This window comes from Oncorhynchus keta, chromosome 26 (genome assembly GCF_023373465.1).
Source record: "Oncorhynchus keta strain PuntledgeMale-10-30-2019 chromosome 26, Oket_V2, whole genome shotgun sequence".
Classification (NCBI taxonomy): domain Eukaryota; kingdom Metazoa; phylum Chordata; class Actinopteri; order Salmoniformes; family Salmonidae; genus Oncorhynchus; species Oncorhynchus keta.
In genome coordinates this window covers 21,490,818-21,506,178 of record NC_068446.1, presented here as the reverse complement: position 1 = coordinate 21,506,178, position 15,361 = coordinate 21,490,818, and the positions used below count along the sequence as shown (strand labels likewise).

General features: G+C 46.3%; 1 protein-coding gene across 8 annotated transcripts in view; it reads left to right on the top strand.

Annotated features, from left to right (window-relative positions):
• Positions 1 to 15,361, top strand: part of LOC118359085 (ras-specific guanine nucleotide-releasing factor RalGPS2-like) — a 153,390-nt gene that overhangs the window by 127,067 nt on the left and 10,962 nt on the right. For 5 of the 8 annotated variants that reach the window (XM_052480379.1, XM_052480377.1, XM_052480375.1 and 2 more), the window contains exons 10-16: positions 578 to 715; positions 824 to 914; positions 981 to 1,226; positions 1,424 to 1,575; positions 1,670 to 1,724; positions 2,130 to 2,207; positions 5,816 to 5,921. In XM_052480379.1, the coding sequence (XP_052336339.1) occupies positions 578 to 715; positions 824 to 914; positions 981 to 1,226; positions 1,424 to 1,575; positions 1,670 to 1,724; positions 2,130 to 2,207; positions 5,816 to 5,921 (866 nt within the window). The remainder of the gene's footprint in view (positions 1 to 577; positions 716 to 823; positions 915 to 980; positions 1,227 to 1,423; positions 1,576 to 1,669; positions 1,725 to 2,129; positions 2,208 to 5,815; positions 5,922 to 15,361) is intronic. The other 3 variants (XM_052480380.1, XM_052480381.1, XM_052480382.1) reach the window with 3 other exon arrangements.

Below are 15,361 nucleotides of genomic sequence, written 5' to 3'. Positions count from 1 at the left end.
GTGTGTGTGATCAGAATGTGTTTGTTGACTCAGGAATAGGGATCAGTCAGTATGTGGTCTGGAATGTTTTCTTTGTTCCCTGGTGTTTTGAGTCACACCTCCAGACAGCTGGGCCTTAGCCCTCCCTGTTCTTCCCGCTAAATGAGGATGAGAGATGGAGAGGCGAGATCGGTGTGTCTGCAGGAAACTAATGCAATCTTTTTCACTCAGTCAGCAGATTCTGTTCTCTGTTTGGGTTCACGTTTGTTTGTAAGAAAGATGATGCTGAAGTTCCCATGGCAATTTGTTAGTCTAGTATGTCAAATCAAATCAAATTTATTTATATAGCCCTTCGTACATCAGCTGATATCTCAAAGTGCTATACAGAAACCCAGCCTAAAACCCCAAACAGCAAACAATGCAGGTGTAAAAGCACGGTGGCTAGGAAAAACTCCCTAGAAAGGCCAAAACCTAGGAAGAAACCTAGAGTGTCCGTGTTCTAGGATTCTACTTAACATATCACCTCTTGTGTTTTGAGTTTTTACACACGACAAGACCTTCACCATCTCTCTCTGTCTCTTACCCTCTCTCTGTGTAGGTATGTATCTGTCTGACCTGACGTATATAGACTCAGCATATCCCTCTACTGGCAGCATCCTGGAGAATGAACAGAGATCCAACCTCATGAACAACATCCTGAGGATTATATCTGACCTGCAACGCTCCTGCACCTACGGTACACACACACACACAGACAGACAGACAGACAGACAGACAGACAGACAGACAGACAGACCCCCCCTCCCTGCTCTATACCCTGAGACATTTCTCTCTGTCTGTACAGATATACAAGTGTTGCCTCATGTCCAGAAGTATCTCAACTCAGTCATGTACATCGAGGAGCTACAGAAGTTTGTGGAGGATGACAACTACAAGTGAGTAGTGGCTCTAATGTAAATGGAGTTTGATTAGTTTGACCCTTTATTGGAAGTCATAATCAGGTGTGTGTTATGCGGGTTCCCATGTGTGGTGTTGTTATTCAGGTTGTCGTTGAAGATCGAGCCAGGCTCCAGCACCCCCCGCTCCACTGCCTCTAGAGAGGACCTTATAGGTTCGGATGCATCTGGGTCTCCTCTGTGTGGTCGTAAGGGCCCCATTGCAGATGGAACCAAAGTCCCTCCCACGCCCCCCTCCCCCCGGAACCTCCTCCCCTACGGACACAGGAAGTGTCACAGCCTGGGCTACAAGTGAGTCACCCACTACCGCAGGCCAACTTTAGCATCCATTACCACATAACATCTGAGTGCAGTGCTTCCCACTTCAGAATCTTCTGGATTCCAAGCCATAATCATCCCCATGTGCTCTTTTAGGGATTAAGCACATTTTACTGCATTGGTTCGTTGGTTGTCATATGTTTTCTAATAGTTATTTTGTTTCTCTGTAGTTTTATTCATAAGATGAATACGGTAGAGTTTAAGAGCGCTACGTTCCCCAATGCTGGTTCTCGTCATCTATTGGACGACAGCGTCATGGAGAGCCACACCCCTACGAGAGGACAGGCCGAGAGCTCAACGCTCTCCAGCGGCATCTCACTGGGTTAGAGACACACACACACACACACACAAAAAAAAACAACGGTGTTTTTATTCCTGTCTTTTGACTTTGACAGTCTGTCTTTGTTTATCTGCAGGGAGCAGTGAGGGTTCAGAACTCAGTGAAGAGATGTCCTGGCCAGCCTTTGAGAGGTAAGTCTGAACGCACACACACACGATGATGTGTGAAGTTCTTTGAGCAAAGCTTAGCCCACAGGCAAGCAGCACTTACTTCCTTGTGAACTGCTGTTCTACTAGCCTGTCTCTCTGGCTCCATGAGTGTGACCGAGATGCTATGGTAATATCTAGGCTTCAGCTCAGTGGGTGAACACAGTCGAGTGTTGTGCAGACGACCGTGGTTCATACCCAGTAACTGGTCACATAAGCCCTTATGTCTGAGCATCTGTTGCTTTGTACCAAAAACATCAGTCCTGAAAGAATCTGTGAAGAAGATAAAACGACCTCAAACCAACCCTTAAAGTTGTGCTAGAATGAGCTGAGAGAGCCCAACCTTTACTGTTCCGTGCCCCCACCCTGTCCCTGTCCTTTGCCGAACAGGACTCGGTTCTATCACTCTCTGGGCCCTGTGACCCGCGTGGCCAGAATCCCCTACAGAGGAGGCCTGAGGCCCAGCAGGTACACACACATTACCACCTCTTCTACACCCCTCTCAACACCCTCGCCCCCTTCTCAACTCTCTCTCCACCCTGCCATCTGCCGCCAATATCCGCTCTATCTTCCCGAGGCCACTGTGCTGGTGTGTGTGTTGAAGGTGGTGGGAGTGTGTGTGTGTGGTATAAACGGGTGGTGGGCCTCTGTGGGTGACTCTCCGCTAAACCAGACCATCTTAGCAACACTCTCATTCTCCCTGTATGTCATCTCTCATACATGCAATGAACCAATATGCAATATGGAGCCTTCAGGTTTTCTAAGAGGTGACCGTGAGTTTCCAGTGTACCACACTGCTGGGAGCTCTGCCCTGTGTCAGTCAGGGATGACCTCCCACAGACTTCTATTCTAGCTCCATACAGTTCGGATGGGTGGATTCTCTCACTCTGTCTGTCTCTTTCATATATACAGTGCTTTCGGGAAAGTGTTTAGACCCCTTTATTTTCCCTACATTTTGTTAGGTTACAGCCTTATTCTAAAATGTATTTAAAAAACAATGTCCTCATCAATAAACACACACTACCACATAATGACAAAGTAAAAATAGGTTTGACATTTTTGCTAAATTATAAAAAATAAACATCACATTTGCATAAGACCCTTTACTCAGTACTTTGTTGAAGCACCTTTGGCAGCAATTACAGCCTCAAGTCTTATTGGGTATGACGCTACAAGCTTGGCACACCTGTATTTGAGGAGTTCCTCCCATTCTTCTCTGCAGATCCTCCCAAGTTCTGTCAGGTTGGATGGGGAGTGTTGCTGCACAGCTATTTGCAGGTCTCTCCAGAGATGTTTGATCGGGTTCAAGTCCGGGCTCTGGCTGGGCCACTCAAGGACATTCAGAGACTTGTCCCACGCCACTCCTGCGTTGTCTTGGCTGTGTGCTTAGGGTCGTTGTCCTGTTGGAAGGTGAACCTTCACCCTAGTCTGAGGTCCTGAGCGCTCCGGAGCAGATTTTCATCAAGGTTCTCTCTGTACTTTGCTCCGTTCATCTTTGCCTTGAGCCTGACTAGTCTCCCAGTCCCTGCCGCTGAAAAACACCCACAGCATGATGCTGCCACCACCATGCTTCACCGTAGGGATGCTGCCAGGTTTCCTCCGGACGTGACGCTTGACATTCAGGTCAAAGAGTTGAATCTTGGTTTCATCAGACCAAAGAATCTCGTTGCTCATGGTCTGAGAATCTTTAGGTATCTTTTAGCAACTCCAAGAAGGCTGTCGTGTGCCTTTTACTGAGGAGTGGCTTCCGTCTGGCCACTACTATAAAGACCTGATTGGTGGAGTGTTGCAGTGATGATTGTCCTTCTGGAAGCTTCCCCCATCTCCACAGAGAAACTCTAGAGCTCTGTCAGAGTGACGATCGGGTTCTTGGTCACTTCGCTGACCAAGGCCCTTCTCCCCTGATTGCTCAGTTTGGCCGGGCGGAGAGCTATAGGAACAGTGTTGGTGGTTCCAAACTCCTTCCATTTAAGAATGATGGTCACTGTGTTTTTGGGGACCTTCAATGCTGCAGAAATGATTTGGTACCCATCCCCAGATCTGTGCCTCAACACAATCCTTTCTCGGAGCTCTACGGACAGTCCTTCAACCTTGTTGCTTGGTTTTTGATCTGACATGCACTGTCAACTTAGATTGTAAACTGTCATGGTAAAACATGTAGGTTCAATGGTTGTAAAGATGGGGAGAAGTCTGTCTAAATAAGGTGATGCTCTGCTTTTTGACACCACACTCCAAAAAGAAAGTTCTGCAGTCTCTAGTTTTGCCCTGATTATTGTCCAGTAGTGTGGTCAAGTGCTGCAAGGAAATACCTCGTTAAGCTGGAGCTGGTCCAGAACAGAGTGGCACGACTTGCTCTTTATTGTAATCGGAGGGCTAGTAGAAATACTATGCATGTCAGTCTCTCTTGGTTAAGAGTTGAGGAGAGACTGACTGCATCACTACTTTTTATAAGAAACAATGTGTTGAAAATCTCATTGTTTGCATAGTCAACTTACACACAGCTCTGACACACACACACACACTTACCCCACCAGACACGCCACCAGGGGTCTTTTCATAGTCCCCAAATCCAGAACAAATTAAAGAAAGCGTACAGTATTGTAGAGAGCAATTATTGCATGAACCTCCGTTCCATCTTATATTGCGTAATTGAACAGATAAAGCAACACCTCAAAGCACAACTCGCCTCTGCTATTTGACTTGGATCGCTTGTGTGTGTGTATTGATATATGTAGGCTACGTGTGCCTTTTTGTAAAAGTTGTTCTTTTTTAACATTTATGTAGTTCTGTCCTTGTTGTCTATTAATGTTCTGTATTATGTTTTGTGTTGACCCCAGGAAGAGTAGCTGCTGCTTTTGTAACTAACTAGCTAATGAAGATCCTAATAAAATACCAAAAACTTTGAAACCGTATATAGACAGGTGTGCCTTTCCAAATCCTCAATTGCATTTACCACAGGTGGACTCCAAATAAGTTGTAGAAACAGCTCAAGGGTAATCAATGGAAACAGGATGCACCTGATCTCCATTTCGAGTCTCGTAGCAAAGGCTTTGAATACTTACGTAAATATGTTGTTTTTTACATTTATTTATACGTTTGCAAAAAAATTAAAACCCTATTTTCACTGTCATTATTGGTTATTGTATGTTGATTTAGATTTTTTTTTTCATTTAATCAATTTTAGAGTAAGGCTGTAACGTAACAAAATGTGGAAAAAGTCTAGGGGTATGAATATTTTCCGAATGCACGATATGCCTCACTGGTGTCCTTCTAGTTCCTACTGGCTGCCCTCTCCTTTCTCTCTGTTGTTACAGCCAGAAAGACACTGCACTGGATCCTCCCAGACAGGAAAATATATATTTGGAATTGATTCAAAGCAAGCCAAATACGGCTGCTACATAATTTATTAAATATGCAGATGGTGCAGTTCAGATATTGATTAATGAGGAAACTTCCCTGCAGATTCCACTTGGCACTACGTCAAAGAACATACTTTACGAATGTCTGCATGTGTGATTGTGCCTGTGTTTTGCTGTGTGTTTATGTCCTTGTCTCTGTGTTTTGCTGTGTGTTTATGTCCTTGTCTCTGTTTTGCTGTGTGTTTATGTCCTTGTCTCTGTGTCCGTTTGTGCCTGTGTGTTGCTTTGTTTTTGTCCTTGTCTCTGTGCGTGTGTGTGCTTCTCTGTCATAGGGCTTGGCGATATATTGTGAATACTGGTATGGTACCACATACCGGTATGGATTTTTACAATGCCGTCTAACAGTATTTTGATACTTCGCCGAACTAAATGAAACGTTCAACAACAGGCTCACTTTTGTCCTAGTTTGGTTGAATGTAAAACCATCCGAATGGAGAAATCCCATTACAATCACTTAGAATTCATTTGTTGCCTTCTTACTCATAAAATATGTTTCAAACTTTTTTATTATTCATAAACAAACATACTGTCAAATACCGCCATACTGTAAAAAATGTGAGAAATATTGTGATATTATATTTTGGCCATATCGCCCAGCCCTGTGTGTGTGTGTTTGGCCATAAGTGTGTGTTGTAATTCTGCTGTGTTCTGCTCTAGCTCTGCTGAGTCTGAGGAGTTAGCAGTGCACCTGTACCCTGGAGCCGTCACCGTGCAGGGAGTCCTACGACGCAAAACGGTCTTCAAGGAGGGCAAGAAACCCACAGTGAGAACACACACTGCATACATCAAGAACATACTGTACATTGGTCCTTCTATAAATAATAGGACTAATGTGTGACATTGGGATAAACATGTCAAAATAGTTTATGCAGTTCCACTTGTGAACTTAAAATAAAAGTAAATATATGCAAATTGGCCCAAAATTCAACTTCCACTCCACCTATACAACCACATTGGTCTAGGACTATACATCCTTTAAGCAGGGTTCATACAGACATTGGTAAGTCAAATTCAATTACTTTCAGGGACTTTTTCAAGCGCTTCATTACAATTTAAGGACCTCAATGTTATATAATTGTATATAATTCTACATATAGTGCATAGAATCCCACCTCATTACCATTTTGAGAAGAAACATTTTGTTTTGCTTTGCCAATGCATTGATATTATAATTATTACATTTTCAAATATGTTAGAATAATGTGGACATTGCCTGTAGACTGGCCAACGCAGGCACACATAATCATGCCTATGTCCATGAATAGAGGTGGCATTAATGCCATTTGAATCTCACCATTGCTGTTTTTATAATGGAAGGATTTGTATGGAAAGCCAAGTTGAAGCCAACATTAGATGTTGTCATTCTCATAATAACCACACCTGGTTTTACCGCAACAGAGTAGTGCAACACAACCCATCAATTCAAGCAAAGGGAATCAAACCAAAGGACCCACATCTCTCATAAAATCTCATCCAAATTAAATCACGGATAATTATAAGGGAGCAGGACAACTTATATATCGGCTACAATAATTACAAGGACTTTTCAAACACCACATTTAGGAAATGTTTGATTTTCAAGGTAGGCCTATTCCAGTACTTGAATTTCTGAGCGCCAAGTTCAAGTAGGCTACTTCAAGCCCCTTGTAATTGTTTTAACAGTGTAGGTGTAACATGGAAACCAACATGTCTTTGTCATGTTATTTCATTACTAGATCATATTGTGAAGAAGCCCACTAGGCCGTGTCATTTGTTGTCATTATATCCAGAATAATGAATAGAAATTGTGTTGGGTGTTGCGCAATAGTCTATCCTACAGCATTGCACACAGTAGACTCTGTTTATTCTGAGGCACAAAAACATGAACTCCATTACCTTGATGCTTTCTCTGTTAAATCTGAGACCCTGCTGTAAATCAGGCAGACATCAGATGATCAACATCAGTTTGCTTAGGGATTTATGACATTCAACGGGTTCGATTCCCGGGACCACCCATACGTAGAATGTATGCACACATGACTGACTGTAAGTCGCTTTGGATAAAAGCGTCTGCTAAATGGCATATATTATATTAAATATATTAGGCTATTGTTATCATATAGCAACATACTTGGATATTGTACATAATATTAGCATCCACATACGCTGTTTTAATTAAATTTCACATGTTTAATTGTTTATTATTATTTCATTTCATATTTGTACATGTCATCATCGTTTGGTTCAACCTTAATGCGTAATAAGCATCATCAACAGGGGGAACATATTGAGTGTACGCTAATAAACTGTAGAAGGAATATAGAAGACTTGTTCATAAAAAGAAAGAATTGTTCATAAGAAGGGCCTGAGATCAAAGTCAATATTCAGACCTCTAGTGGTCAATGTTTTTTTGATAAGATATCCAAATAAGCCCCCTTTTGTAGAAGTAGGATCTCAATGTTCCCTCCTCTCCTTGGTAGAGCAACATGCTCAATGCCTGTGTATTTAAGGGAGGGATTGGATGGTTAACTTAAACAAAGGGAGCTGCTACTGGATAGTCAATGTTCTTGCACCTGATTGAGCTGCGGTGTTTTAATTGTATTTTCGTTTGTCCTACGTAGGCTTTTCCACATGAACAGGTGATGAGATAGATGACTCCCTTGGTCTTGCATGAGATGATAGCCCTAACAGGGATTTTTGGACTTGTATGTGGGTGTCTGAAGGGTGTTTTTATAGTGCTATTGCACTGTGTGCATTAACCACATTTGTAGATCCCATTTGGAATGAGTGTCTGAGTGGGCTCAGGGGGCTCAGGGGGCATGTTTGATCTCATAAAGCTATATCCCATATTGCGACCATGCTTACATACCACCAGTGGTGGTTCCTTGAAGAGGTGTGCGATTTTGTTTTTTAGTTTTTTAAATGTTTTATATAATTGTCTGATTGTAGAATATGCCAGTGCTTTTTCAGGATTGCTTTCATTTTCTACAAACCCTTGGTGTACTTTGTGCAAAAGACAGTTGAGTTGTTTTTCTTCTTTGGTTGAGTTTTTAGTAATCAGGAGTTTTGTCCGTGTAGCCTCTCATTTTGAATTTCTGTTTTAGCATGGCTGTCAATTTGTCTGGTGGCCACAGATTTGTTTAACCCTGCCTAGCTGGCTATATGGTGGACAATTCTGGAGGGGAAGAGGATGCATACTATCCACACATAGCAAGGTGTTGTCGTCTGTGGGCATTGTGTATAAGTCTGTGTGTAATGCATTATTCTCTTTGATGACCCAAGTCCAGGTAGTTTATTTTTCTCTTGTCAGTCTGCATGGTGAATTTGAGATATTCAGAGTAGAGGTCGACCGATTACAATTGGTAATCTGTATTTCTGGACACCGATTATGGCCGATTACATTGCACTCCACGAGGATACTGCGTGGCAGGCTGACTACCTGTTATGCGAGTGCAGCAAGGAGCCACGGTAAGGTGCTAGCTAGCAATAAACATATCTTATAAAAAACAATCAATCTTAACATAATCACTAGTTAACTACACACGGTTGATGATATTACTAGTTTATCCAGCTTGTCCTGCGTTGCATATGATGATTGCGGTGCCTGTTAATTTATCATTGAATCATAGCTTACTTCGCCAAATGTGTGATTTTAACAAGCACATTCGTGAAAAAAGCACTGTCGTTGCACCAATGTGTACCTAACCATAATCATCAACGCATTTCTTAAAATCAATACACAAGTATATATTTTTAAACCTGCATATTTAGTTAATATTACTTGAATTTCTTTTAACTAGGGAAATTGTGTCACTTCTCTTGTGTTCTGTGCAAAAGAGTCAGGGTATATGCATCAGTTTGGGCTGCCTGGCTCATTGCGAACTGTGATGACTTTCTTCCAAACAAAGACAGCCAAACTTTGCCAAACGGGGGATGATTTAACAAAAGCGCATGTCAGTGTTCTGCCATCGCCAGCGAAGAGCCCAGATCTCATTCCCATTGAGCACATCTGGGACCTGTTGGATCGGAGGGTGAGGGCTAGGGCCATTCCCCCCAGAATTGTAGGGTAACATCTCACAGAAAGAACTGTCAAATCTGGTGCAGTCCATGAGGAGGAGATGCACTGCAGTACTTAATGCAGCTGGTGGCCACACCAGATACTGACTGTTACTTTTGATTTTGACCCCCCCCCACACACTTTGTTCAGGGACACATTATTCCATTTGTTAGTCACATTTCTGTGGAACTTGTTCAGTTGTTGAATCTTGTTATGTTCATACAAATATTTACACATGTTAAGTTTGCTGAAAATAAACGCAGTCAACATTGAGAGGACGTTTTTTGCTGAGTTTAGAAATTAGAATTATTTTTGGTGATTTGTCCTGATTCCAAACAGCTTGCCACTGTGGTTGAGATGTTATGCAGGAATTCTGGGGTAGGGTCATAATTCAGTTTGCAATAGAAGTCACCTTTAGATAGTTGTCGGCGACATTTATTCACAGTCACATTTGTTTTATATACAAATTCTTCCTCCTTTGTTACATTTTTTTATGATAATCGAAGGATCTGACGAAGTCCTTAAGAGCCATTATTTCGTCACTACTCAGATTATCATAGGATTGGTGTTTGTTTGTCTTTCAGTAGGACACCTACATAATTTTCAACAATCCTACAGAAGGTTTCTATGGACACATTGCGTTTGAGGGAGGTACAAATTAACTTTTTGCTCTGAATGTGGTCCTCTTAGAGTTCTCAGGTACCTCAGCTGGGTTAATCTCCTCCTTGACTCACGGTAGGACAGGTAAATCTATTGATTAGCGTGGTAGACCTATTTATACATCTCACTGAAGATGACATTTCAAGTGGAGTCATGTAAGGTTCACTCTTAACAAAGAACTCAAGCAATCTCAGATTAGGGAAAAACTTGAATAGATCTGGATGTCAAAGTCATTAACGTATGCGATGGGTACAAATGTTGACCCCTTATTGAGAGCACTGAGATGAGCGGATGTCAAGGTCTTGCTTGATAAGTTGAAGACATGTAGCTCCTGTTGGACTGGGGGCCCGTCCTTGGTCTCAATGGTAGTGGATTTCTTCTTACCCCGACGAATGCGCCGAACCCTCTTACGTGTTGCGGGTGTTGGCCTCGACGGTGTCCCCGCCCTCTGTTGTAGATATAAAAGCTCACTGTTGGTAGAGGAGACGGAGTTTGTGCTGTCTGTGGATAGTTGGTCTGACAGAGGAACTCGGCGTCTGTCATCGGCTTGTCTCTTCTTGTGCTCAGGATCTCGCCTGAGGTATATTAGTCTGTTCTTTCCTTCCAAATCTGGTTTATACTTCTGGATTTTCCTCCTTCAGTTCAGTCGTAAACTTTTAATGAGCTCATCCAGTTTGTTAGTCATTAAGATCATATCGTAGAGCTTGTTGAGACTGAGGTTGCAGTCTCAGTAATATCCTTTTTAAGCTGTTCAATGATCAGAGTCAGCAGATTAATTAAACAGCTCGACATCAAATGCGCATCCAACAATTATGTAATGCACATCCAACAAGTAGCATGTAAAGTTATTGAAGAACGACGTTAATGACAGTATCGATTTAGGTTTTAAGTATCAAGGTAAGGTGATTCTTTCGGTTAGAAGCATTCACATACATTATTTTTGGTTGTGTGCCCATTTTCACGCCGTTACATAAGTAGATACGAATTGCTACGTAGTTGCACAGCATTTCTGAGATCTCTATACAAAAGCTGTCTGGCAGCTAGATCAAGGATTCTTATAAGGTTCAAGTTCAATGTCCAATTTAACTGATTCATGCTTTAGCAACACTGACTGTACAAAAAAAAACACATTTAAGACCTTAATATTGAGTTGCCCTGAACAGCCTTAATTCGTTGGGCATGGACTCTACAAGGTGTCAAACTTTCCACAGGGATGCTGGCCCATGTTGACTCCAATGCTTCCCTCAGTTGTCATGTTAGCTGGATGTCCTTTGGGTGGTGGACCATTCTTGATACACACGAGAAACTGTTGAGCTTTGCAGTTCTTGACACACTCAAACCGGTGCGCCTGGCACCTACTACCATACTACTACTACCGCCTGGCACCTACTGTCCTGTGCTCTTTCTCCAGATGTTCTCTTCCCACTCTCCTTTTTCTTCATTCATTCCCTGCTCTCTTTCATATCTGCCTGTCATCCTGACTAAATTAGTTCCATCAAATGAGCTTCTCTTTGCTGTCTCTCTGGGATAAACTCATCTGGACATGGTTATATACCTGAGGCTGGTAGGGCTGACGTACGTAACGTTGACAGGGTGGCATTAGCATAAGGGTTACTGTAGGTGACATAACTGTTTGTCGCTTGCTCTCTCTTGTCTGTCGCTTGCTCTCTGTCTCTGTCTGTCGCTTGCTCTCCGTCTCTGTCTGTCTGTCGCTTGCTCTCTGTCTCTGTCTGTCTTTCGCTCGCTCGCTCGCTCTCTGTCTCTTTCTTTCGCTCGCTCGCTCTCTGTCTCTTTCGCTCGCTCGCTCGCTCTCTGTCTCTTTCTTTCGCTCGCTCGCTCTCTGTCTCTTTCGCTCGCTCTCTGTCTCTTTCGCTCGCTCGCTCGCTCGCTCTCTGTCTCTTTCGCTCGCTCTCTGTCTCTTTCGCTCGCTCTCTCGCTCTTTCGCTCGCTCTCTGTCTCTTTCGCTCGCTCGCTCGCTCTGTCTCTTTCGCTCGCTCGCTCTGTCTCTTTCGCTCGCTCGCTCTGTCTCTTTCGCTCGCTCGCTCTGTCTCTTTCGCTCGCTCGCTCTGTCTTCGCTCGCTCGCTCGCTCGCTCTGTCTCTTTCGCTCGCTCTCTCTCTGTCTCTTTCGCTCGCTCGCTCGCTCTCTGTCTCTTTCGCTCGCTCGCTCGCTCTCTGTCTCTTTCGCTCGCTCGCTCTCTTTCGCTCGCTCGCTTGCTCTCTGTCTCTTTCGCTCGCTCGCTCTCTGTCTCTTTCGCTCGCTCGCTCGCTCTCTGTCTCTTTCGCTCGCTCGCTCTCTGTCTCTTTCGCTCGCTCGCTCTCTGTCTCTTTCGCTCGCTCTCTGTCTCTCTTTCGCTCGCTCGCTCTGTCTCTTTCGCTCGCTCGCTCGCTCTCTGTCTCTTTTCGCTCTCTGCTCGCTCTCTGTCTCTTTCGCTCGCTCTCTGTCTCTTTCGCTCGCTCTCTGTCTCTTTCGCTCTCTGTCTCTTTCGCTCGCTCTCTTCTCTTTCGCTCGCTCTCTGTCTCTTTCGCTCGCTCGCTCGCTCTCTGTCTCTTTCGCTCGCTCGCTCGCTCTCTTTCTGCTCTCGCTCTCTGTCTGCTCGCTCGCTCTCTGTCTCTTTCGCTCGCTCGCTCGCTCTCTTTCGCTCGCTCGCTCGCTCTCTGTCTCTTTCGCTCGCTCGCTCGCTCTCTGTCTCTTTCGCTCGCTCTCTGTCTCGCTCGCTCTCTGTCTCTTTTCGCTCTCTGTCTCTTTCGCTCGCTCTCTCTCTGTCTCTTTCGCTCGCTCGCTCTCTGTCTCTTTATTTCGCTCGCTCTCTGTCTCTTTCGCTCGCTCGCTCTCTGTCTCTTTCGCTCGCTCGCTCTCTGTCTCTTTCGCTCCTTGCTCGCTCTCTGTCTCTTTCGCTCGCTCGCTCGCTCTCTGTCTCTTTCCGCTCGCTCGCTCGCTCGCTCTCTGTCTCTTTCGCTCGCTCTCTGTCTCTTTCGCTCGCTCTCTGTCTCTTTCGCTCGCTCTCTGTCTCTTTCGCTCGCTCTCTGTCTCTTTCGCTCGCTCTCTGTCTCTTTCGCTCGCTCTCTGTCTCTTTCGCTCGCTCTCTGTCTCTTTCGCTCGCTCTCTGTCTCTTTCGCTCGCTCTCTGTCTCTTTCGCTCGCTCGCTCTCTGTCTCTTTCGCTCGCTCGCTCTCTGTCTCTTTCGCTCGCTCGCTCTCTGTCTCTTTCGCTCGCTCGCTCTCTGTCTCTTTCGCTCGCTCGCTCGCTCTCGCTCTCTGTCTCGCTCGCTCGCTCTCTGTCTCTTTTCGCTCGCTCGCTCTCTGTCTCTTTCGCTCGCTCGCTCTGTCTCTTCTCTCTCTTCGCTCTCTGCTCGCTCTCTGTCTCTTTCGCTCGCTCGCTCTCTGTCTCTTTCGCTCGCTCGCTCTCTGTCTCTTTCGCTCGCTCTCTGTCTCGCTCTCTGTCTCTTTTCGCTCTCTGTCTCTTTCGCTCGCTCTCTGTCTCTTTCGCTCGCTCTCTGTCTCTTTCGCTCGCTCTCTGTCTCTTTCTGCTCTCTGTCTCTTTCGCTCGCTCGCTCGCTCTCTGTCTCTTTCGCTCGCTCGCTCGCTCTCTTTCGCTCGCTCTCGCTCTCTGTCTCTTTCGCTCGCTCGCTCGCTCTCTGTCTCTTTCGCTCGCTCGCTCGCTCTCTTTCGCTGCTCGCTCGCTCTCTGTCTCTTTTCGCTCGCTCGCTCTCTGTCTCTTTCGCTCGCTCTCTGTCTCTTTCGCTCGCTCTCTGTCTCTTTCGCTCGCTCGCTCTCTGTCTCTTTCGCTCGCTCGCTCTCTGTCTCTTTCGCTCGCTCGCTCTCTGTCTCTTTCGCTCGCTCGCTCTCTGTCTCTTTCGCTCGCTCGCTCTCTGTCTCTTTCGCTCGCTCGCTCTCTGTCTCTTTCGCTCGCTCGCTCGCTCTCTGTCTCTTTCGCTCGCTCGCTCGCTCTCTGTCTCTTTCGCTCGCTCGCTCGTCTCTCTGTCTCTTTTCGCTCGCTCGCTCTCTGTCTCTTTTCGCTCGCTCTCTGTCTCTTTCGCTCGCTCGCTCGCTCTCTGTCTCTTTCGCTCGCTCGCTCGCTCTCTGTCTCTGTCTCTTTCGCTCGCTCGCTCGCTCTCTGTCTCTCTCTTTCGCTCGCTCTCTGTCTCTTTCGCTCGCTCGCTCGCTCGCTCTCTGTCTCTTTCGCTCGCTCGCTCGCTCGCTCTCTGTCTCTTTCGCTCGCGCTCGCTCGCTCTCTGTCTCTCGCTCTCTCTGTCTCTTTCTTCGCTCGCTCTCTGTCTCTTTCGCTCGCTCGCTCTCTCGCTCTCTGTCTCTTTCGCTCGCTCGCTCTCTGTCTCTTTCGCTCGCTCGCGCTCGCTCTCTGTCTCTTTCGCTCGCTCGCTCGCTCTCTGTCTCTTTCGCTCGCTCGCTCGCTCTCTGTCTCTTTCGCTCGCTCGCTCGCTCTCTGTCTCTTTCGCTCGCTCGCTCGCTCTCTGTCTCTTTCGCTCGCTCGCTCGCTCGCTCGCTCGCTCTCTGTCTCTTTCGCTCGCTCGCTCGCTCGCTCTCTGTCTCTTTCGCTCGCTCGCTCGCTCGCTCTCTGTCTCTTTCGCTCGCTCGCTCGCTCGCTCTCTGTCTCTTTCGCTCGCTCGCTCGCTCTCTGTCTCTTTCGCTCGCTCGCTCGCTCTCTGTCTCTTTCGCTCGCTCGCTCGCTCTCTGTCTCTTTTCGCTCGCTCGCTCTCTGTCTTTCGCTCGCTCGCTCTCTGTCTCTTTCGCTCGCTCGCTCTGTCTCTTTCGCTCGCTCGCTCTCTCTCTTTCTTTCGCTCGCTCTCTCTCTTTCTTTCGCTCTCTGTCTCTTTCGCTCGCTCGCTCTCTGTCTCTCTTTCGCTCGCTCGCTCTCTGTCTCTTCTCTGTCTCTTTCGCTCGCTCGCTCTCTGTCTCTTTCTTTCGCTCTCTGTCTCTTTCGCTTCGCTCTCTGTTTCTTTCGCTCGCTCGCTCTCTGTTTCTTTCGCTCGCTCTCTGTTTCTTTCGCTCGCTCGCTCTCTGTTTCTTTCGCTCGCTCGCTCTCTGTCTCTTTCTTTTTCGCTCGCTCTCTGTCTCTTTCTTTCGCTCGCTCGCTCTCTCTCTCTTTCGCTCGCTCGCTCTCTGCTCTCTTTTCGCTCGCTCGCTCGCTCGCTCTCTGTCTCTTTCGCTCGCTCGCTCGCTCTCTGTCTCTTTCGCTCGCTCTGCTCTCTGTCTCTTTCGCTCGCTCGCTCGCTCTCTGTCTCTTTCGCTCGCTCGCTCGCTCTGTCTCTGTCTCTTTCTCTCGCTCTGTCTCGCTCTCTGTCTCTTCGCTCGCTCGCTCGCTCTCTGTCTCTTCGCTCGCTCGCTCGCTCGCTCGCTCTCTGTCTCTTTCGCTCGCTCGCTCTCTGTCTCTTTCGCTCGCTCGCTCGCTCTCTCTGTCTCTTTCGCTCGCTCGCTCGCTCTCTCTGTCTCTTTCGCTCGCTTCCGCTCGCTCTCTGTCTCTTTCTGTCTCTTTCGCTCTCTTTCGCTCG